The sequence below is a fragment of the Lissotriton vulgaris genome, chromosome 4_1 (assembly GCF_964263255.1).
Source record: "Lissotriton vulgaris chromosome 4_1, aLisVul1.2, whole genome shotgun sequence".
Lineage (NCBI taxonomy): Eukaryota > Metazoa > Chordata > Amphibia > Caudata > Salamandridae > Lissotriton > Lissotriton vulgaris.
The window spans coordinates 764,654,637-764,677,732 of NC_141691.1; the positions used below are offsets into that span (position 1 = coordinate 764,654,637).

General features: G+C 46.6%; 1 protein-coding gene across 1 annotated transcript in view; it reads right to left on the minus strand.

Moving 5' to 3' along the window:
• Nucleotides 1–23,096, minus strand: part of MCUR1 (mitochondrial calcium uniporter regulator 1) — a 219,881-nt gene that overhangs the window by 80,822 nt on the left and 115,963 nt on the right. Inside the window, exon 5 of the mRNA XM_086965097.1 lies at nt 9,096–9,137. Within this exon, the coding sequence (XP_086821223.1) occupies nt 9,096–9,137 (42 nt within the window). The remainder of the gene's footprint in view (nt 1–9,095; nt 9,138–23,096) is intronic.

Genomic DNA, 23,096 nt, shown 5'->3' on the forward strand with positions numbered 1-23,096 from the left:
CCGTGGCTGAGGTGTCAAGCATCTCTTCTTCGCACTTGAAGCACCCAAAATTGATGGGTATTCAACTACGAAGCCCCTGATCACCTGAAGTGACCCAGACTCTGTCTCCTCTGCTTTCAGGTTCTTCTCACCTAGAATTCAGGCTTGGATTCCACTGGACACTCTTCACCTTCCTGGCAGCAGTGCTTCTTTGCAGCTTCCCATTGAAAACAACGAAGGTTTCCGACACCACTTGACTCCTATGCACCCGGTTCCTCTCGGATAGGTAACACAGGTACTTCGGTACTCATTGGTGGGATGGCTCTAGAACCTCCTATGTTCCAGAGGGTTTGTTTTAAGTCCTCATAGAAGTGTCCTTAAACTGTAACTTCGCAACTGTGACTTTCCCATAGAGTTGTGCGGAGCACGTGGTTGTGTTTCCTCACTGCACCCGTCCTCCGTGGGCTCCCTGTGTCACTACCTTGGGTGTTCTTTGGGGTCCCAGCAATTCTACCTGCTTGAGGCACTGTGTCTAGTCAAGTCATGATTGTTATACCCTTCTTTTAGGTCTCGCCTATTAATCCCGCAAGGGATAATAGACGAGAGTATAATGGGCAAACCAAGGTCGGAAACCATCGCGGATTTCGGGCAGTTCGTGTGTTGCACTCGTGCGGAAAGCGCGTCCACATCAAAGCCATCAGCCCACAAGCATCTGTTGCTTCCCCAGCGTGCGCAGTGTGCGCTCGGCCTCACTTCTCCTCCCCCCTAATTACATCCCGCAGTCTAAGAGGTTTCCCTGGCTGCTTTCCTGGTCTACGAGAGATACTTGGCTGGCGTGGAATTACGTTCGGATTGTTTCCTTTTGGATTTGTCATAAGTTTAATTTAATTAGTTTTCCCTCTTGCAAGCGTGTAGTAGTGTCTGCTTGAAGACAACGGTTTAGGAGTTCTAGACTTGTTTAATTGCTGTTCTGAAACTATAGCCCTTTTATTTATCCAGCTTAAGAATTTCTTGTACCCGACGTCACTCCCTGCGCCTTTAAATGTCCAAGCGAGAGAGGTACTTCAGGTGTATTTTGACAGCAGCTCTTTCTCATTCGGACCAAGACGTTCTTGGTTTCCTTCACCCAACCCATGTGAGGAAGTTAGGCTCGCTGTTTTTTTCGAAATGAGTTTATTTGTCTTGTCTAGTTTTCATAGGTTCTGTCAGTCAACCCAGTCTTGCAGCGAAGTGGGAGTGGGTTCTACTGCTCTATCGTGTCTACACACACTCTACTCCTGGTGTTGAAATGTAGGCTCCTACAGCGATACACTTTAGACTGTACCTCACAATTTTTTTATGTTTTCTTTGAGACCTATTGTACTACGGTTGCCTTTGGGTACAATACCCCCGTCTCCTCCCCGATACTCTGTACATTTAGGTATATTGTGCAAAGTGGTTACGTTCTTGCTAGAAGCAGCGCGCTGTGAAAGGTACTTGCACAAGCGGTACATTTGTCAGCCGGATTTCTGAAGTGTTGCTCCGAACTGGGTTGGCTTTTTAGTGAAATATAAAGGAATATTGTCTGAGGGCAGTAAGAAATGGCCTCTGCATTCAAGTGCAGCCACAGAAATGAGCAGCGCTCAACGAAAGGCTGTGTTAATTGCCCGGGCAGCTAAATGTCTGTGCGTGGTACAAACACGCTCTCCTAATGTGCCGTGAACGCGCCTGCCCCCCTTATCCAAAGCATGGTATCTCCTTGGGCCGATAGCACACACGTTTCTTTGTACGTTTATCAGCAGCTTTTCTTAATGGAGCGCAAGCATTTTAAGTTTGACAGCTCCCCCTAAAGAACGATTGCAACCATTGGCCACCATGCACGCCGATATTTAGCAGCAGATCTTTTTTTGCAGCACTTTGGTAGAGAAGCCTCAACCCGTTTTCCATGTCATGGGCTTTTTAATACAGTAACGAGGGCGGTTTTTACACGTATTTGCAGATTACATCATAGATTCCTTCCTTCCTTACTAGGTACCTGCTTTAAAATAAAAATTAAAGAGAACGCTGAACCTTAATCCTAGTTTGAAGAAATGGAAGCTCGTGGATTACATGCAGTTCATGTGCCCGTACACACGCTTCAGACCCGCCACAGTAATGCTGAGAGCTTCACACTTCAAAGGAATGCTCTCCCCCGCCCCCATGCCTATTCTCTCACCCTTTCGCTATCTCCCCCGCCCTCCCACCTTCAGCCTCTTCCTCTGCTGGACCTGCTCTCCCTCGCCATTGGCTTTTCCTTCCGTCCCCACTCTCTGCCTTGCACTCCTCTCCCTCCCTCGCAACCCGTTGTTTTTTTGTACACTCCTAATTATGTGCAGTTACACACTAGCCTTAAGCATTCTTTTGACAGCACCAAATCAGTTCACGCGTAGACAAACCGCACTCACGGACTTTCTTTGCTCCCACCCACTAGCATTTTATTGCGCCCTGTCACTTCATTTTTTTCTCAGATCCACGTAAACGTAAGAGCACAACTCTCGTTATTATAACTCACATCAACATACTACTCATACAGTCCACATGACCGAAACACACCGTTCAGAGCAATGCACGCCACAACCAGGGAATAGTGTCAATGAAGCTGCAGTACAGTTGTAGTCATAACCGAGCATTTCTTTGAAATCTGCCCCTTCTGTGATGCTCCTCATAGGAAGCCATTGGGCTCAGCGTGCTTCAGCTCTCAGTCTCCCCCCCCCCCCCATCCCCACCCACCCAGCCTCCGTACACACACTGGCATTTTTTTTGAGCTTTAATAAATAAAAAACAAACATTTATGGAGGGTCGTGGGGAATATTTAACGACCTGTCTGCTCGCTCCCCAATTATCAGAAAAAAACATACAAGGGCAGAACAGGTCAAAGGGTGGTGTGTGGCCATACAAGTGACTAAGGGACAGTAGGTTACATATGTGAACCAATGCTGCTGGAGTTTATTGGAAACACAAGGCTAGTACAAGTCCCATCAGACCACCCTTCCGGTGGAGATTGCGTCACGTGGGAATTGCAGATCAATCCATATCTTGGCCGGCCATAAAGTGCCGGTGTAGAACTGGATGTCAGAAAACTAGCCATGATGTTTTCAAAGTGGTGGACAAGAGGATGTGCAGTGCTGAAGTGAAAGTGATTTATAAAATTGACTACACAGGCTCTGAAAGAAATTATATACAGACGTCCGTGTGTCAAGGGATAAAAAAACGCACTTGGTAGAACGACTACTCTATGGCGTTTGTGCAGTACGGTCAACATGTTTCAGCCAAAGGGGGCTTTTCCCGGCTTTCTTCAGGACCTTAAATGTGAACTAGCTACTGCAACTACAACTACAATGTTGTGTTAAGTGAAAAGTAACCATAAGTTTACTAGTAGAAGGATACATATCTACCAGGAACTATAACATTTCAACGTCCACTGGTGGGAGAGAAGCACGTCTTCTTCCCAGCTTTGTGTGGGTGAAGACCTCACCTCACCCGGCAACCGCTCGGGAGTATGAGGCCCCGCTCTGTCCGTCGGTACCTCCGTCTACGGGCCGAGCTCGGCCCGTAGACGGAGGTACCGACGGACAGAGCGGGGCCTCATACTCCCGAGCGGTTGCCGGGTGAGGTGAGGTCTTCACCCACACAAAGCTGGGAAGAAGACGTGCTTCTCTCCCACCAGTGGACGTTGAAATGTTATAGTTCCTGGTAGATATGTATCCTTCTACTAGTAAACTTATGGTTACTTTTCACTTAACACAACATTGTAGTTGTAGTTGCAGTAGCTAGTTCACATTTAAGGTCCTGAAGAAAGCCGGGAAAAGCCCCCTTTGGCTGAAACATGTTGACCGTACTGCACAAACTCCATAGAGTAGTCGTTCTACCAAGTGCGTTTTTTTATCCCTTGACACACGGACGTCTGTATATAATTTCTTTCAGAGCCTGTGTAGTCAATTTTATAAATCACTTTCACTTCAGCACTGCACATCATCTTGTCCACCACTTTGAAAACATCATGGCTAGTTTTCTGACATCCAGTTCTACACCGGCACTTTATGGCCGGCCAAGATATGGATTGATCTGCAATTCCCACGTGACGCAATCTCCACTGGAAGGGTGGTCTGATGGGACTTGTACTAGCCTTGTGTTTCCAATAAACTCCAGCAGCATTGGTTCACATATGTAACCTACTGTCCCTTAGTCACTTGTATGGCCACACACCACCCTTTGACCTGTTCTGCCCTTGTATGTTTTTTTATTTTTTTTGAGCTGCCAGCCACGGGCTTTGTTGTTTTTCACACTTTCTTGGAGCCCCAGCATCTCCACTCTGCCTGTGCCTTGAAGAATTTCCCCCACCCTCCCAAAAATGTTATCCGCCCCACCCCCCCACCCACACCAAAATGTGGCTCTAGTTGCGCCTCTGTAGGAAGCCCTTGAGTGTGCCACACGCTCTCTTTTTCTGTTTAGTTTGACCCTTAGTTGCCTGCGAATTGCGATCTCACACATTTGGTTGCTGCGTGCCCCCTTCCCTTCCGTCCCCACTCTCTGCCTTGCACTCCTCTCCCACCCTCGCAATCCGTTGTTCGTAACGTGGGTGGGTGTAAGCTCTCGGCCCAGCCGTTGGCTACCAGTATCTTCTAGTTTGTTGGCTTTGATATTTAATTATCCGCAATTGGGCTCGATATTCGGGTTTCTTCTGGTCACTGAAGGTGCCTTGACATTAGTCACATCTGAATTGACAGGATACAGCGAGGGTCTCAGCCAGTCTTGAATCCAAGTCAAATTACTTTTTTTTTTCTTGTTCGAAACAGTGCCCTTATTTGGACAATGACAGACCTTGCTACAAAACGTCTTTCGGACCCTTTCTTGTGAATTGAAACTGCACATACGCTGTGCTGTGCTGTGTTTGCATTTCAGACATCTGGTGGTGAGCTTTTTCCAGGTGCCCGAGGAGGTTGTACCATAGAGGGCTACACTTTTCCCGTCTCTCCCCTCCTGGAGACTGCCCTTCCCCGTTATGCCTGCAGTGACACAATGAAGTTAGCTCTTAACGTATGGTGGGGACTCTTCGCATGATTGTGTCGACCACAGGTTCTATATCGGCACCTGCAGAGTGTTGCGCTACCCCAGCAACACTCAGCACCACTCAGCACCACAACAGCACCACAACAGCACCACAACAGCACCACAACAGCACCACTCAGCACCACTCAGCACCACCACAGCACCACCACAGCATCATTATGCGCCACCACAGCATCACTCAGCACCACCCCAGCATCACTCAGCACCACCCCAGCATCACTCAGCCCCACCCCAGCATCACTCAGCCCCACCCCAGCATCACTCAGCCCCACCCCAGCATCACTCAGCCCCACCCCAGCATCACTCGGCGCCACCCCAGCATCACTCGGCGCCACCCCAGCATCACTCGGCGCCACCCCAGCATCACTCGGCGCCACCCCAGCATCACTCGGCGCCACCCCAGCATCACTCGGCGCCACCCCAGCATCACTCGGCGCCACCCCAGCATCACTCGGCGCCACCCCAGCATCACTCAGCCCCACCCCAGCATCACTCAGCCCCACCCCAGCATCACTCAGCCCCACCCCAGCATCACTCAGCCCCACCCCAGCATCACTCAGCCCCACCCCAGCATCACTCAGCCCCACCCCAGCATCACTCAGCCCCACCCCAGCATCACTCAGCGCCACCCCAGCATCACTCAGCACCACCCCAGTATCACTCAGCACCACCACAGCATCACTCAGCACCACCACAGCATCACTCAGCACCACCACAGCATCACTCAGCACCACCACAGCATCACTCAGCACCACCACAGCATGACTCAGCACCACCACAGCACCACTCAGCGCCGCCCCAGCATCACTCAGCGCCGCCACAGCATCACTCAGCGCCGCCACAGCATCACTCAGCGCCGCCACAGCATCACTCAGCGCCGCCACACCATCACTCAGCACCGCCACAGCACCACTGGTTCAAATATGTTCTCTCAATGTTTCAAGCTTTATTACAAATGTCACAAAAAGATGTTAATATTTCACTTCTGCTCTTGGATTTTCGTCACAATAAAATACACTGAACATAATCTTCACAAAAGTTATTAACAAAAGTTCAAGCTATTGCCATTATAACTTACAATAACTTTTATTTAAGTATTAATTATTAAAAAAAAAAATCCATTGGTATTTGTAATAGCAATACATGTAAGTCACGTAAATACAACACATATTGCATCACAAATGCTATAGGTGTCACATTTGCAAAAGTTATAACTATTGGCATTGTAAAATATATATTTTTATATAACTACTGTGTGGTTCTCCTTTCATTCAGTCATTTATTAGGTGATATTCTGGTAAAACAAGCTGCATTACATTCCTTCAAGATTTAGCCTGAAGGCTGCTCTCTGTAGCTACCACTAGGATAGCTTTCTAAAGGTTATCTTTGACCTCAATATTTTTATTTCTAACAGAAGAGGGAGGGAGAGGAAGTAGATTCAGTCTCCCCGGGTTAAGTACAAAAACAAAGTGGAATCCACTTGGGAAGTTTGAGATGGTCCCTACTGTGGTGGGGAACACTCAGTGTTGTTTAAATACCCCTCACACACCAACAGGCCCCTTGGTGTCATGCTTCATCATAGGGGTCTTCGCACCCCTCTATGGGATGCGGCGTGCTGCGACCGACGAGTACGTGGGAGCACTTTCTATTGGACTAGGTGTGAATGCGCGTGGGGTAACAGGACGTATTAGAGTGGTGAGTTTAAAGGTAGTGAAAGTTAAAAAATGCCTGCCTCGTGGGGTAGAATTTTTTTTGTTTATTAAGCCCCCGGCTGGTATTGTTAAAAGGGGTGCAGTGAGAGGTTGTGAGTGTATAGTTAAGTACACCAACCTTGTTTGTGCGTCTACATGGACATGTTTCGGAGTTCAAAGCCTCCTTCTTCAGGACGGAAATTGCACACAGACCCACCTTACTCACATGTGTATATGTATCAAAGTGTATTATACAAAAATTAAAGAAAAAAGTGAACTATAGGTGTAATGTACCTAGTCACTAGCTCATTAACGTAGTCTTTCTTCGCCAAATCGGCGTGTAGTGAAGACCTAGAGGGAGAAAATGCATATTAATTCCTTTTCTCGCTATTCATTACTGTCATCCTCCAGGTATCAGTGACCTTAGGGAAAAGTGAGGTGTTGCTATGTGCCACATTTAGATCATGTGTTAATTACCCATGCAACCTGTAAAAAATGACAAAAACTAGACAAGTTGTATTTACTGGAGGGGTTTTGTCCTACAGGACCAGGCGGGACAAATTCATAATGATAAACCACAAATGCCTGGTCTCGGGTCCAATGCTGTTTTTAATTTTCAGCAAATGTGAGCTCTTTATTGAATTATGAGACTCAATGTTACTTCACTTATTTTCAGTATTTTTCTTACTTTTGCGATTCAGTAAGAGGTTGTGAACACATCCTTAGATCAAATTATAACAGAAAAACTCAAATCATAAATCGTGAATCAATTACACATGAAAAAATCATGACATGAATAATTACACAAACATTTACAAACATTAGCATAAACCAACTTAATGTAAAGGTACACCAGAGGCTGTTTGGAGTTCAGTCCTTTCCCATAATTCCTTATGTAGTTTTAGGACTGTTACACACTATAGGCATCTTTTTATAAAAGTTCAAATGAGTCCTGCACTGCGTGACATCCTTTCTATTTAGTGCCTTGTAGTGGGTTCGAGAAGTGGATCTCGTTGGAAATGCCGACGCGCTTCCAAACCCGGTGTGATTGGTCGGGGTTTTTCCTCAGGGCAAACCTGGGTACCTGAATATTTCCAAGACGCGATGTCGTCTATGTATTCAATTTCCTCACCATGAATTTCGTGGTGGGATGCACACGCACGAACCGTTGTTGTGAAGTCAATTACACTTTCTTCGTAATGCGGGCGCAGACAGGGATGGGTTTTCCTTCTACGTTTAACAGATGGGCGCGTCTCCCTTAGTGAGATTGCGTCCGCGTTTGGGTATTCCGCTTGTTTGTTCGATCTAAGTTCTGCAGTCGTTCCGCCACATTACTCCAAAACTAGACAAGGACACACACAAAACATATAGTGCACACGTGTTGGTAACAAGTTCATTTCTACTGCTGGTGCAGGAGAGATAAAGAAAATGATCTTACTCAGTATACAAGGATAAAGTGCCTCATGAGCCTTTTACGTTTTGGAGGGTTCCATCAGGCACAATAGTACGATCTGAATTATGAGAAGGACTCATTACAATTCATACTGTACCAAGAAAACTCTATTGTTCCCCACCTTTCACTGTTTTTTCAAACGTCTAACTCACGGTTACTTGGACGAAATTCGACCTCCTCCCCTCAACGTGGCTCCGATGATACTGCCACTGAGAGCGGGCGGGTCTTTTATGCACCTCATAATTGGTAGAGTGCCGGTAATTGGTAGCGCAATTGAGCCCAAATAAGGGTTGCCCGGAATAAGACAGTGTCCGGTAATGCACGGTTGTTAAGACGCTATCATTTTGTGCATGCGTAGTGATGAGTGTCTTCTTAGGCACTGATTTCTTCGTGATTGTGTGCGGTGAAAGTTCTGACACGCGTGTAGTCTTACGCATGCGCAGATGTCTGAGCGCTTCCTTCGTCTCGTAATTTGATAATGGTACGATAGTAAGAGATTGCAGGCTCTGCAAAAGACCCCGATATCTGGCGGGACTTCTATTTCGGTTATCGGATCGTTTATTGGATTCAGTTTTTGTGTCTTTGACCTCATACATCATAAGGGTGGTATGGACTGGTATAAGGTGCCCACTTTAATTGGTGGACAACAGGCCACCTTCTCATTTTGGTATCACCTGTCGGGCGAGGGGAATCCATCATAAATTGTTGCCAAATTAGCAATGATAAATTTGGAGATAGTAACAATCGTATAAAGTACATGATCTTCATTATGTCCACCAAAGTCACTGTGTCATTCACTTCTCTCGAAGAAACCATACAGTTGTGTACTCAATCCGATTACTATTTGTATGTTTATATCAAAGAGATCAAAGGTGGCAACTTACGGTTAATTGCTTTTTCAGTTGCAGCAGCTCCATTTTAACTTTCTACAAACAAGTACAAAAAAAAAAGAGAAAAGTTTAGATAAAACACATAAAATAACAATAACTGAAGAATACAACATTGGAAACGGCGGATGCAGAATGAGTCAAATGGCTTACTTCCATTAAAGTGTGTCTTTTATGTCAGTTTTTGGTCTGGTGTGAGAGCGTAGCTGGCGCCACAACTTCTGTCCACATAAGAAAAGGGTTTTAAGAAGCATTATTGGAGAGAAGCTTAGGCTCTGCCCGCATGTTGATCTTTTACAGTACAAGCGTGGTCAGCGGTTTTTGACTTTGTAAAAAGTAATTACAGTGCCATCAGATGTTGTGTAGGGGTGTGCAAAGTTTCCATAATTTGCATTTGCGTAATTATGCAAAATTTGGGGGAAATCATGCATTATTATACACATTTATGCAACAAGAAAAACTGGCGTTTGGTGCTATGTTTTGGAGTGAAATGCATCTTTGGACACAACAACATATTTTGCATTTAAAAAACAGTGCAAGGAACACAAGTGCTGCAAACAGCAGATTCTTGTAGTCTGGTTGTTAGTGTTGTTCTCATGCGCTTGCATTAAATTGTTGCAGGAAATGGTGCATTAATTACGCAACGTCGTGTAACAGTGTAAATTCAGGAATTTTGCGTGACAAACGAAATGTGAAATTAGCAAAATTATGCAAGAATATAAAAAGTCCTAGCTTTCATAATGGAAAGTTTAAATTCTATTAATGACAACGAGGCAAGGATTATGCTATAGTTTCTTTGCTTATTTTAACAGCAGCCATATTAAAACATTAATAAACTACAAATCCCATGGAGACTTTGGGAGTAATGTTCATCACAGTTCATCCAATCAGGGGGCACATATCCCTCTAATATTCCTCGGTTTATATTGGCTCCATTTTTTTGTGCGACAATCTGCTGGACAGTTATTCTTTAGTTCTGCTTGTTCAAATCTTTTCCAGTGAACAAGAAAACGCTGTTAAGAACATGTTCCCAATGTTCAGATAATCATGCGTAACCATGTAACCTGACAACTGTATATCGCCATCATGTACGGGAAAAAGCCCACATAAACTGTATTACAAGGGCATGTAATCATAAAGATATTACTTACATCCATTATGAAAATCCTTCACAACACCGGGGGGAACCACTGGGTCCTCGACTCGGATGGGATAATCCTCGCCTCGGTGTCCTTAATAGAATTTAAACTTTCCGTAATGAAAGCTAGGAAATTTTAGATTCTATGTCAGGGATTCTGCTACTGCAAAGCATATCCACTCTAGGGTTGTCATGGTAGGAAGTGGTTTAAAATAGAAATGCCTGAACAATGAGTCCGATGACTAATCCACTGCATTCATGATATCTTCCAAGCATGGTCCCAAGGATAATGCCTTAGAGGCCACTGCTCCTCTGGTAGAATGTTCCCCGAACATTTTCATGTCTTTGCCTGCCACTTACATGCCCCATCTAACCCATCTAGCAATGGCAGGGGACGACAAGGCTCAGTGTGGTTTTGTAAGGGCTATATGGAGTTATTGTTCCCTAGGAGGGCGGAGGTCTTCAGTCATGGCTTTGTAAGCCTTAATGCCTTTCACCACGCACGATTTTGGAAAATCTGGAAAAGTTGGATAGGATACCACTTGAAAGTTGGTTACGTTCGTCTCGAAATTTGGAAGGTAATACCTTCTGGATGAACACTCATCAGGTGAGGTCCAACGCTCTGACATCAGACCCTCGTCTACAGGAAATCAAGCATAGGAGAGAGGCCAATTTGGCTGACAGTTTTTTCCTAGAAAGATGTTTATTATGAAGCCAAGAAATAAACAGGTTAAGTGCTACATTAACATCTCACAGTATCGCAGTTCAGGAGAAAAGGATAAACGTATACCCCTGAGTAATTTGGGGATCAAAGGGTTTTCACCCACAGGGAGGCCTTTGATTGGGGGTTGCCCTGCTGATATTGCTGAGGGAAAAGTATTCACTGTTATGTAAGCCAAACCCTTGGTTGCCAAGGTGTCTAGAAAATTCAGGATACTGACAATTTCCGCCCCCACGTGATCCAAGTGTCTTTGATGACACCAACCCCCTCCATCTAGACTAATACGATCAATATCTCCTAACTGTGCTGCCTGCCCATGCCTTAGTGAGAAGATTTGCAGCCTGGAGCGAAAGTCCTGGGACATGCCACCGTCCCAAGTTATCCTCCACACCATAAGCCGCAGCAAACCCTCCAGAACCAGATGGCGCTAGGGATGCCCTGAGATATTCTTGAGGAAAGCTGGGACCAGGTGTAGACAGATTGGAGAGTCCCAAGAAAGTTCCATCACAACTGTAAACTACGCTTGAGACTTCCAGAATGGAGTGATTACCACCACGGTCGCCCTTTGTCACCTAACTTGGGTGGAAAGTGGCATTAACATGGAGTGTGGTGGGAATGCATATCCTGTCGCCTTCTTCCAGTTTTGCGGGAAGGCATCTGTGGTGTATTCCAATGGATCTGCCATCCAACTGAAGTATGTAGCCACTTGGTGGTCCAACTGGGTCGCAAACAGATCCACGGAGGATGGACCCATCTAGATTCCAGTGCACTGACTGAGCTAATTTTTAGTCCTGGAAGTGGGGACGCCTGTGTCCCCCCTGGTGGCGAACCTCAAGCTGCTGCTGGAGCTCTGGGACCCAATCCCTCCACAACGCCGATGCCTGGAGCGCTGCCGCAATGGGATTATCATAGCTTGATGGAAGTTACTGAATCAAGCTAAATCACCGACACATTCCCATCGGACAAAGAAACGTGAAGCTTCAAAATGGCGGATAAAGAGAGGCCTCAATTAAATCAGTTCTGAAGGTACAGAATAAACAGCCGGATTGCCCTCCTTGAGTGCCCATTTTATAAGGTTTTTTATCGGCCGTATTTCATGACAATGCAAAATAACTTTTGTTGCTATGTTCTTGCCTTGCGATGATTATTTACTAATAGTCGCATGACCCTAAGATGGCGGCCGAAGTGAGTGGTAGGCACTTTTATTTTTACACCAAATCAGCTGCAAACCATCTGCGGTGACCCACTAAGATCTGCCAGCAGGTACGGTGCCCCGCTGTACGATTACATTAACTTAATCTAGACGGATGCAGCAGTTTCCCTCACTCAACCAGCAGCGTGTTGCCTGACCCTAAGATGGCGGCTTGTCGTCTAGTTCTAGTAGTTCGTTCCCCCCTCAAGCTGACCTAACATCCCCTTGAGCAAGCCGCCCTCAATATTGCTGTGCCGCTATCAAGGGAAGCTTTTGCAATCGCCTGACAGCATAATAGTGACTACTTATCTGTTACAGGAAGCTTTGCCACTGATTGCACAACAACCCACCAGCAAGACTCCACCTGCGTCCATTTCACACAGGTTGAAATGAGAGCTGCGCACTTAGCAGGTCAGATTCGCTCAACAACCCTTATGTTACCAAAAAGTATCCAATTGACAAAAGGAGAGCAATAGGGGGTGCACTGCTGAGTTGAATGACGTTATGAAAAACGTTTGGGTTGCGTTCTGGGTGCACTCAAGGGTGGTGTTATCCGTTCAAACACCAACGAGTAATAGGTATGTTGTGTATGCAGACACTGCTCATACATCCCCTAATGAGGCACTCCGGGGGTGATCAAAACTTTGATTCACAGTATAAACAAAAAGCTTAGTTCATTGGTTCATTAGAAGGTTTATTCGAGTTCTTTACTCTGATATTCACAGCATATCAAGAACAGCGTATATCCATAAGGTACGTTTGTGAACTGTCTCCAATGCATTTCGGGCAGAAATGCCCTTGGTCACGGAGTGCTGTAGAGGAAGGCAAACGGAGATGGGTGAGGGGGAGGTTCAAGCGCTGAAACGTGATTAGGGGCCAGGGCTTAATGGTGTGCTAGGTGCAGGGGTGTGAGTATTTAAATCGCCCGGGTGCATACTCAAGTGCTCGATAGTTATATGTGAGGGAATGGGTAGTGTTGGAGAATTGACTGCATGTGATTTAAAATTGACCGCGTGTGGTTAACAAAAAACGGGTGGTTGGCAAAAATAAATAAAGTAAATAAAGTAAAGTAAAATGCGCCCGTAGGGGACTTACTTCAGCATAGCGCGTAGCGGAGCCAGCTATCCTTCTGGTCATACGATCGCTGTCGGGTGTGTTTGTGGGTGGAGGGTATTCATGCAGCGTGTTCGACAAAGATAAACAAAGGACTAAAACAAAGGACTAAAAACAAGGAAGTCGAGACTGAAACTTGAAAAATCCAATGTAGCCATGCATTATGTTGAATCACGCCACACCATCGCACAACTTAAATTCATAGTACTGGAAATTGTCACTAAAAAAGAAGGAATTGACAACCACAAACTACTACTGAAACGAGAACTCGAATGGATCTATCGTCTGCAGACCTTGAAACCTTATGGTCTCAACGATCGAATTGAATATAGTTGTTATCTTTGATACATCACTGTAATATAGTCTTTGTTTGATACATTGTTGTAATGTAGTCTTTGTTTACACTGCTTCACACTGTTTACCTCTTTTGCACACATCCCTACACGTCTTATTCCCCCGTTCCAACATGGCCGCTTTCGCTTTCCTCAACCTCGACTTCCTTGTTTTTAGTCCTTTGTTTTAGTCCTTTGTTTATCTTTGTCGAACACGCTGCATGAATACCCTCCACCCACAAACACACCCGACAGCGATCGTATGACCAGAAGGATAGCTGGCTCCGCTACGCGCTATGCTGAAGTAAGTCCCCTACGGGCGCATTTTACTTTACTTTATTTACTTTATTTATTTTTGCCAACCACCCGTTTTTTGTTAACCACACGCGGTCAACTTTAAATCACATGCGGTCAATTCTCCAACACTACCCATTCCCTCACATATAACTATCGAGCACTTGAGTATGCACCCGGGCGATTTAAATACTCACACCCCTGCACCTAGCACACCATTAAGCCCTGGCCCCTAATCACGTTTCAGCGCTTGAACCTCCCCCTCACCCATCTCCGTTTGCCTTCCTCTACAGCACTCCGTGACCAAGGGCATTTCTGCCCGAAATGCATTGGAGACAGTTCACAAACGTACCTTATGGATATACGCTGTTCTTGATATGCTGTGAATATCAGAGTAAAGAACTCGAATAAACCTTCTAATGAACCAATGAACTAAGCTTTTTGTTTATACTGTGAATCAAAGTTTTGATCACCCCCGGAGTGCCTCATTAGGGGATGTATGAGCAGTGTCTGCATACACAACATACCAAAAAGTATCCAACAAGGTCGAAAATTGACATTGCGTCAGCCGATTAGGGCCCAGCACATGACGAAGGGGAACAATATACTCAAATGGGGCTTACCTGAGATGACCCAATGGCAACGCTGAAAGACTTTAAAAAAGAAACTGTGCGCGGAGACTGAGCAATATGGCCGAAGCCCGATGGAGCTGCCTAGACAGCTATAGAGGAGATTAGCCCTGGTTCACCCCCCACGGCGGTCACCTACCCAGCCGGACTTTGGACACTGTTTCTCCCTGTCTCCCTGCTATCTATGCACCTGTAGCTAATATACCTACTCAAAATTGATTATTCTTGTTTTTCCTACCGCTGAGACCTAAGCAACATGGCTGATGCCCAGTGGAGCTGTTAGATAGCTGTAGAAGAGATTGGCCCCGGCTTCACCCCCTTGACTATCACCTACCCAGCCGGACATTGGGCATAGTTCACCCTGTCTCCCCCATGTGTCTTCAGCTCCCTCTCTGGCTTGTTTCTATGCCCTCCCCCCACCTTCTTCTCTTATTTCTATCCTCGTAGCCTATACATCTATTCTAAACTGTTTTTCCAGACTATTGAGACCTGAGCAACATGGCTGATGCCCGATGGGAGTTGCTAAACAACTAATGAGGAGATTGGCCCTGGTTTCCCCCTCAACCGTCACCTATCCAGCCAGACATTGGACACAGTTCTTATTCGTCTCCCTGCTAGGACTCCTTCCTGCCCTCCTTTCCTAGCAATTCTTCCAACCTCGTTGTTTGTTTACTGTACATTATTATGTTATTGCAACTGATGTAATTTGTAAAGCAATGTTCCTCTGTTATAGCACCCTGATACCTACGGGTGTAGCCAGCGCTTTTTAATAATTTTGATGTACCTTCTAATGCAACTTTCCTCTGGTTAAGGGCTCTGATACCTCCGGGTCTAGATAGCGCTATATAACCGTCATAAATCAAATAAACTAAAAACAGTTTTTTCCTGAAATCTGAGACCTGAGCAACATGGCTGAAGACCGGTGGAGCTGCTCGACAGCTAATGAAGAGATTGGCCCTGGTTTCCCCCTTGACCGTCACCTACCTAGCCGGACACTGGGCATAGTTCCTCCTCGTCTCCCGCTATTACTCCTTCCTCCCCTCCCTTCTACGAATTATTAAAACATTGTTTATGTGCACTGTACCTTACTATGCTCTTGTATTTGATGCAACTTGTAATGCAACAATCCTAAATGTAAAGCGCTCTGATACCCTCTTGGGTCATGTTCGCACTATATAAAACTTTATAAATAAATAAATAAATAAATAAATAAATAGGTACCTTGATTACCAATCTGCCACTTGATTTGCTGAGCCTGGAGATGTTCTGCCGTGATTGAGATTTGGTTCTCGAGCCAGTGTTCCCATAAGCTCTAGACCAAGTCCAATAGAGGTTTTGACCTTGTCCCCCCGAGATATTTGATGTACTGGACCGCCGCCACGTTGTCCATCTTGAGGAGGACACAGCATTGAATCTTCTCCTTCTTCCAACACTTGACCGTGAGTGAGCCAGCTATCAGTTCTAGAGAGTTGATGTGTAGAGCACTTTCCTGTCCTGACCATTTTCTCTGGTGGAGAGTTCTCCGCATCATGTCCCCCAGCCCACTCTGCTGCCATCGGATTCAATCACCAAGTCTGGATGTGATCCAAAAATGGCCCGTCTATTCCACGCCTTCATGTGGGCTAGCCACCATTAGAGTTCCGCTTTCATCACGTCTGTCAAAGGTACTAACTGTGAATACATCAGCCCCCTGTGGAGGTGTGTTATCTTGAGCCTTTGAAGGGCCCTGCAGTGTAGAGGGGCAGAAAAATGGCCTGAATAAAAGAGGAGAGGAGTCCTTCCACCCTCTGTCTCAAGGACGAGACCAGTCTGGCTAGTGTGCAATGCAACTTGTGTCTGATCTTGGCCACCTTCTCGGATAGAAGGCTTGGGTGGCTTGGACTGAGTCCACTAAAAACCCCAGCAACACCAGGGACTGCGTCGGGGATAAGACCAACTTTTTCTCGTTGATGAGAAACCTAAGAAATTGGAGGAGACCAGCAGTGGAAGGAGGACTAGCAATGCAGTCGGGCTTTGATTCATGAGCCATATATCGTTCAAGTACATGATTAAGCAAATACCTCTGGACTGGAGGTGTTCCACCACGGGTTTGAGAACCTTGGTGACAGCCCAAATGGGAGCGTCATGAATTTGAATGTGGCTTAATGCCAATGGAATTGCAGAAAGCGCCTATGAGATGGAAAGACAGGGACCGGTAAATATGCGTTTTTGAGATTGAGTCGTGCTAAACAGTTGTTTGGAAGAAGAATGTCTCTGAGGAGATGAATCCCCATTTTGAAGTGGCGGAAGACCTACCACTCATTTAGTTATTTGAGCTTGATGACGGGTCAACCACAAACAAATTGCTGATAAACATTTAAGTATATGGGTGTGTCTGGACTATTGCCCCTTTGGAAAGGAGGTCCTGGACTTTGGAATCGACAAAGGAGGTCTCCACATTGAAGAAGCGCCAAGGAGGCGGGGAGGGGCTAAACGGGGCAGCCATAAAACTATCTGGAACCCCCAGGATGATCTGTAAATCCCAAGCACCGGATGTCAGGGACTTCCAGTTGTGGGAAAAATCTGTAAACCAGTTCCCCAACCTTACGTGGGAAAAAGGGATCACAATTACCGCAAGAGGTGCCTTGCTGGTGTCCCCCTTAGTGTCCTTCTCTGGAGAACATGTCGATGGTATCCATGGGTGGGGTAAAACCCACCAAACTTTGAGTGATCCTGCCATTGCCCACGACTAAAGGATTGGCCCCGGAATGAGGCCTGTTGCTGCCCACAGCCAGCCGAGCGCCCATTCCACGCCCGGCCCGATGAAAATGCAAGAATTAAATATCTTTTTAAGGGAGACGAAGCTTTGTCAAATGAACTGAATGTGGCGATTAATTTATTTAACACTTTAATAAAGGGGTCGCCAAATAGCCCTCCCTGTACCACTGGGTCACTTTCTGAGCTGGCCAGATCCCAAACTCTGGGTCGAGTTTAATGAGCAGGGGTTTCCTCCGCTCAGTTGACAGAGCAGAGTTGACATTGCCAAGGAATATTATGGTCCTCTGTGCATATCCGGACAGGACGTCTGGGGAGATAAAGGATCCTCAGGCCTTTACATATCTAATATTTTGGTAAGGGGAAAGCAATGCCAAGGAGCTTCTTGTCCTGACAGGACCAATAAGTGCGATCAATGCCCTTCTCAGGGTCACGGATGTACTTGCCAAGGAAAGTGGCCATGTGGGTGTCTATCTCTGGGGTAAGAGCAACTTTACCCGCCATGGATGGGCGGGGACACTCTGCCTTGAGGTGGTTGCGGATCTCCTTTTCTAGACATTTCCTAAATCTCTCTGCCACACATGTGGGTACATTGCCCGTAGTGATCCAATCAGATGACCGCAAAAGGGCCCCTGGGTCAGGCATGTCCGAGTCTAACCCAGGTGTGGGATTGTCGCGGTCAGGCAGCTTAGGATCAGAAGAGGGGCACCAGGGCTCTATATCCACTTCTGAGGCAGGGAGTCATCACCTGTCTCAGAAGGGGAGGCAGGATATGTCACCAGGCTTAAGGTGGGTTTTTGAGGCATGGGAAGGGTGAGTACCCACTGTCCCGGGAAGGGTACTGTGAACAAGGAAGGCACGATTCAGCGTGGAAGGCATCCAAATCGATACCTGGGTCATGGGTGAACTTCTTCTTTGAGGTTTAGGGCGACTCAGGTTGGCTAGTAGGCGCAAGGGTGGATGACCCTTCGGGTTCTGCCCTCGGTTTGAGGGGTCGTAGGCACAGCACTCCTAAGCTGAGGAATTTTTCCTGCAGGGGTGCCATAGCTTTCAAGTGCAAAAACCACAGTTGATGGACAGAATGCAGAACAATGTCATACATTCACCCAGGTACAGAGATCTGGGCCTAAATCCATCGTTTTTTTGCACTCCACACCACCCCAGTTCAGACATGGCCATATGCAAATCAGTCTGACCCTGTGCCTAATGGGAACAGTCCAGCCCGAACTGCCAAGCCATGCCTTCCCTGGACCGGAAACAAGCTTCCGAGGACCGGTTTCTGGCATTCCAGCCGTCTTTAGCCATAGCTTTCAAGACCACCCTCTGTATGGAGGAATCCATGATCTCGCAAAACTCATCGTCAATGGGGAGTAAGTTACCGAATCTTTCTCCATGTAGGAATCCTGAATGTCCTGCATGTCAAGGACACTTTATGTTAGCTGAACCAGGTAATCAAAGGGGCCTGAGAAGGCACAATAGGGAAATGGACACCAAATGCCCTTATACTCACTGGGCTAAAATAAACTGGTAGTGTACAGTTGTGACTGAAAAAATCTGTTTGAATTATGACTAAATAATGAAAGTCTGGGTGGGGCGTCCTAGATCACTTATGTGGGCCGGCATGTAACCACGCTGAACACTAGACACTGTAATTGACGACGTTCACTGACCTCGAATAGGGACTCCCAATGCGGCGTGTGAACATGCACAGTGGAGCGGGAAGGGAGAATCTGCCAAAGGGCAAAAATACAGACACCCCGTCGTAGAAGCGTCTCACTCCATGCACATAGGGATTGAGGGGAGGGCGTTGGCGGGCATGCTGATCCAATCGCAATCTATCAAATGCCAAGAGAGAAAGCATCAAAAGAGGCGTGCTGGTGCCCCTAGTGGCCAGAAGACCACGGCGCACAGTGTTGAAAGGCCTGACAGGTGAACAACCCTGCAGGGCCTCAAACCACATCATAGAAGGAAAGGAGCGCTTCTGCAAAGAGTTCAGGAATTACCTAAAGGGCAATATTTTCATTAAGAAGCATAACAGCATAAAGAAATGTGATAAATATTAGAAACACCACCAATAAAACAGAAAGGTTTGGCCCACTGGCCCTGCACTTATCTGATGGCTGCAAGGAGCAGCGAAGAAATTTATTTTAGTTCCCATATTTGTAGAGCGCACAGCTACTCAGAAGAGTGTCCCGGCGCTAGCGGAAGCAGAGCGATAGCAGGAAGCGCGCGCATACAAGCGGAGCAGAAGATCACTGCTGAAACAGCCATGTCTTCAGTAGTCTCCTGAAGTACAAAATGTCAGACGCTTGCCTAATTGTAATAGGGAGTTCATTCCAAAGGTGTGCTACCTGGACTTGAAAGGAGCGTCCTCCCGTGCGGGAGCGATTAAATTTGGGCACACTCCTCCGATGGTGGTGAGATGATCTTAGTGCTCTACCAGGAGTATAGTATCTCACTCCTTCCTGATGTAGGTTGCCCCAGTCCCATGTAAGGCTTTAACGGCAAGTGTCAGGGCTTTGAACTGAATTCTGTGGCAGATAGGGAGCCAATGTAAGTTCTTGAGATGGGGAGAAGTATGGCTCTGGCGGCCGCATTCTGCACAACCTGGAGTTTACTAAGGAGACATATATGCTTAAATACTAAAAACAAAAGATGCAGGCTTATAAATTCACAGTGTGGGGAAAAAACAGATCCTTTTGGGACTGGAGGACAGGAGAGACTAGAGAGGGAAGTAGATGCAAGCTTAATGGTCCGGACTCTGCACCAGGACTTCAAAGTTCATTATTTGCTAAAAATATTGGTAATCTAGTGTATCGGGCAGCATGAACATCCACCTAGTCTGTTACTGTGGCGGATGGGAGACTAAAAGTATCAGCATCTATTCAGCAATTACTACCCTGTTGACCTCTGTATTAGTCCAAAGATACTCACTCTTAAGTACAAGTTCCCCAAGTCAAATCGGTTGTCCATTTAAATTAATTAACAACTCTCCATGCTCCCGAAAATGCACCAATTCCTCCGAACCAATAATGAGGACGTCCTAACAAGATCCATTGTGATGGCACAGCTCTAATGCTGTAACTTCATCTTAACCACCCCATGCTCCCAAAGAAGCTCACTGACAGGTTAACAAAGACTCCAAAATCAAGAGGCCAGAAGGGACATGAATAGGGGAAAATGCAAGCACATAGGGCCAGGTTTTAAATAAATATGCAGGCTCCTAATGGATGCGACAATCGTGTTTAAAGTCCTCTGTACCATCCACATGTCCAAATGGGAAAATTACCTGCATATTAAACAAGCATTTGCAATGCAATAGGTCTCGCATTTACGCAAGTTTAAGCTGTTGGCATTTTAAATGACAATGCCTTTTATTTAGGTTTTAAAAACAAAAATAAAAGGAATTGTTATTTGCAATGTCAATAGCTCAAACTCGCGTAAATGCGAGACCTATTGCATTGCAAATGCTTGTTTAAACTTAGGAGCAGCGACATTGTTGTGGTGTCACCAGGGCTTTAAGTGGAGGCTTTTTCAATATTATATACAAGCCACAGTTGCTGCTTATTTATCCTATGCAACTAACAACCATTAACAAAGCCAATAATCCTGACTTGTTGATCATATATCTGGATACAATGACAGAAACAGCAAAATACTAGTCAGGCGGCACACTATGCTAAGCACAGATTTTGCGCTTACATGTTTGTAAGTCACACCCTTCATTACATTGGTCACGCCCCTTTGAGAGATCCCCCAGTTTTTCCAACCCACTTAAAGCCCTGTTTTAGTAGATGGGTGAAAGCAGCAAACCTGCAGCCCCATCACTTCGTATCTCTGTGCAATGCATGCTGAGCGTTTGTGTATCATTACAATGAGCTACATCCAGTTCTCTCACTGCCGTACTGTCAGGGCTTCGGAGCCGCCTATTGCCAGTTTAGGAGCTATATATAATCAAACAGCAAACTACACTGAACTTTTGGTTTTGTATAATCCATTGCTCTGTATGCGGACAAAAATATGTTTTTCTGATCGGATTAAACATTAGCTCTCAAACTGAACTCCAGGGTCCCGCTTGTGTCACGCCCCACCAGCAGCGCCAGGAAGGCCGGTGCAGACTTCTTGGTGTTCACCAAGAGTCTGGGCCACTGGGGGCAGTGACTGCCAGAGAGCCGGGCACAGTGCATCTAGATACGTTCCCCGGGCACAACTCTCTCCCATAAATGCACCAAAACTCCCATAGGATCAGAGCCCCTGCTCCAACCCAGTACTTACTCTCTGTCTCGTACCAGTATCAACTGGAGGGTATGCCTGTGTGTGAGTGGGTCTGTGCGCTGCGTGGGTGTGGGTGTCGGTATGGATCGTGTGTGTGTAGTGAGTCCTTTAGTGGGCATGCATGTAGGAATGCAGTGTGTGTATGTGGGGGACATGCAGTCTGACTGAGTGGGTGTGTTGTTGGTTGATATGTAGTGTGCACGGGTACGTGAGCGTGGTATGTGTGTGTGATGGTGGGTCTTGTCTATGGGATCTGCTTTCATAGGTGATGCCGGTGACAGACGTACAACTAATTTGTGAGCTGCTCATGTGAAATCTTTGAAACACGCAGTGTTCTCTGAGGAGCAGGTTACACCTGTAACCACTTCTACAGCAGTTACATGAACGCTCTCTGGCTCACATGACTGTGATTTACAGCATGAGGTTGACACATCACGCAAACCCCAAATTACACAAACGGCGACAGAGTGTGAGGTGAGGTGGGGGGAGGGTGTGGGTCTTGGGTGGGCTGCAGTGTAGTGGATAAAGGAGAGCGCGGGTGTGAGAGAGGCACGGGGCAGCGGGCGGGTTGGGTTGCTGGGGTCGAGTGCGGAGGGTGCGGCACAAGGAGAGGGGGGATCGTCCTCTTGAGATGAGCATAGGTCCTGCTCGGCGACTGTTCAAAGGACAAGCACGCAGCAGCCCAGATATCTGTCCGCATTGGAGAGAGGGTGCAGTCTTGGCAGATGAGGAATGCACACTTTTTGTCCGGTGTGGGACTTGGGCAGGAGTAACAGGCTGCCAGCGAACACGGAAGACAGCGAAACAGAAAGCAGCTCAGCAACCGGGTTGTGACTGAGAGGGTGGGGGCTGCCCGCGCATGCGCGCTATTGGTTATAAAAAGGGAGCCCCGGCGGCAAATCGAAGTGCGGCAGCTGAAGTCCCAGGTTCCAGGAGGGGGCCCGGGTGAAGACCAGCGGATAGCACTGCGGGGCTCCCATGCCGAGACTGACCCACTGGCTGCCGAGGGAGAGAGGGACACACGGAAAGAGCCCGGTGAGTGTGTGGGTGTGTGTGTGTGGGGGGGGGGGGTGTGTGTGCGCGTGTGTGTGCGGGCGTGTGCGTGCGAGTGTGTCTGTGTGTGCGTGTGTCTGTCTGTGTGTATGTGTGCGTGCGCGCACGCGTGTGTGTGTCTGTATGTGTTATCCACTTCCTGGCAATGTAGGATTTATTTAACCACTGTATAGAACACTCAAAAACAAATCCCCAGACCATCTTCAGATACTTAAGGAACAATGGGGAAAGGATGTAGGCAAAATAGAGGATGAGGGCTAGATAGAGGCAGAAATGGTGGCTAGACAGGCAGCAACATCAGCACATGTATCATGTATTGACACAGCAGTACAGTAGTTTAAAAGCAGCCTTACAAGATGCAGACCATCCTAATATTCTTAGGAGGCGAGGGTGTAGATGGCAATATTCCACATGGACATGTAGTCATGTGTCCTAAACCTGCAATGCATGTGCAGCATTTTATTTATTTATTTATTTTTTACACTTTTATGGCGCAC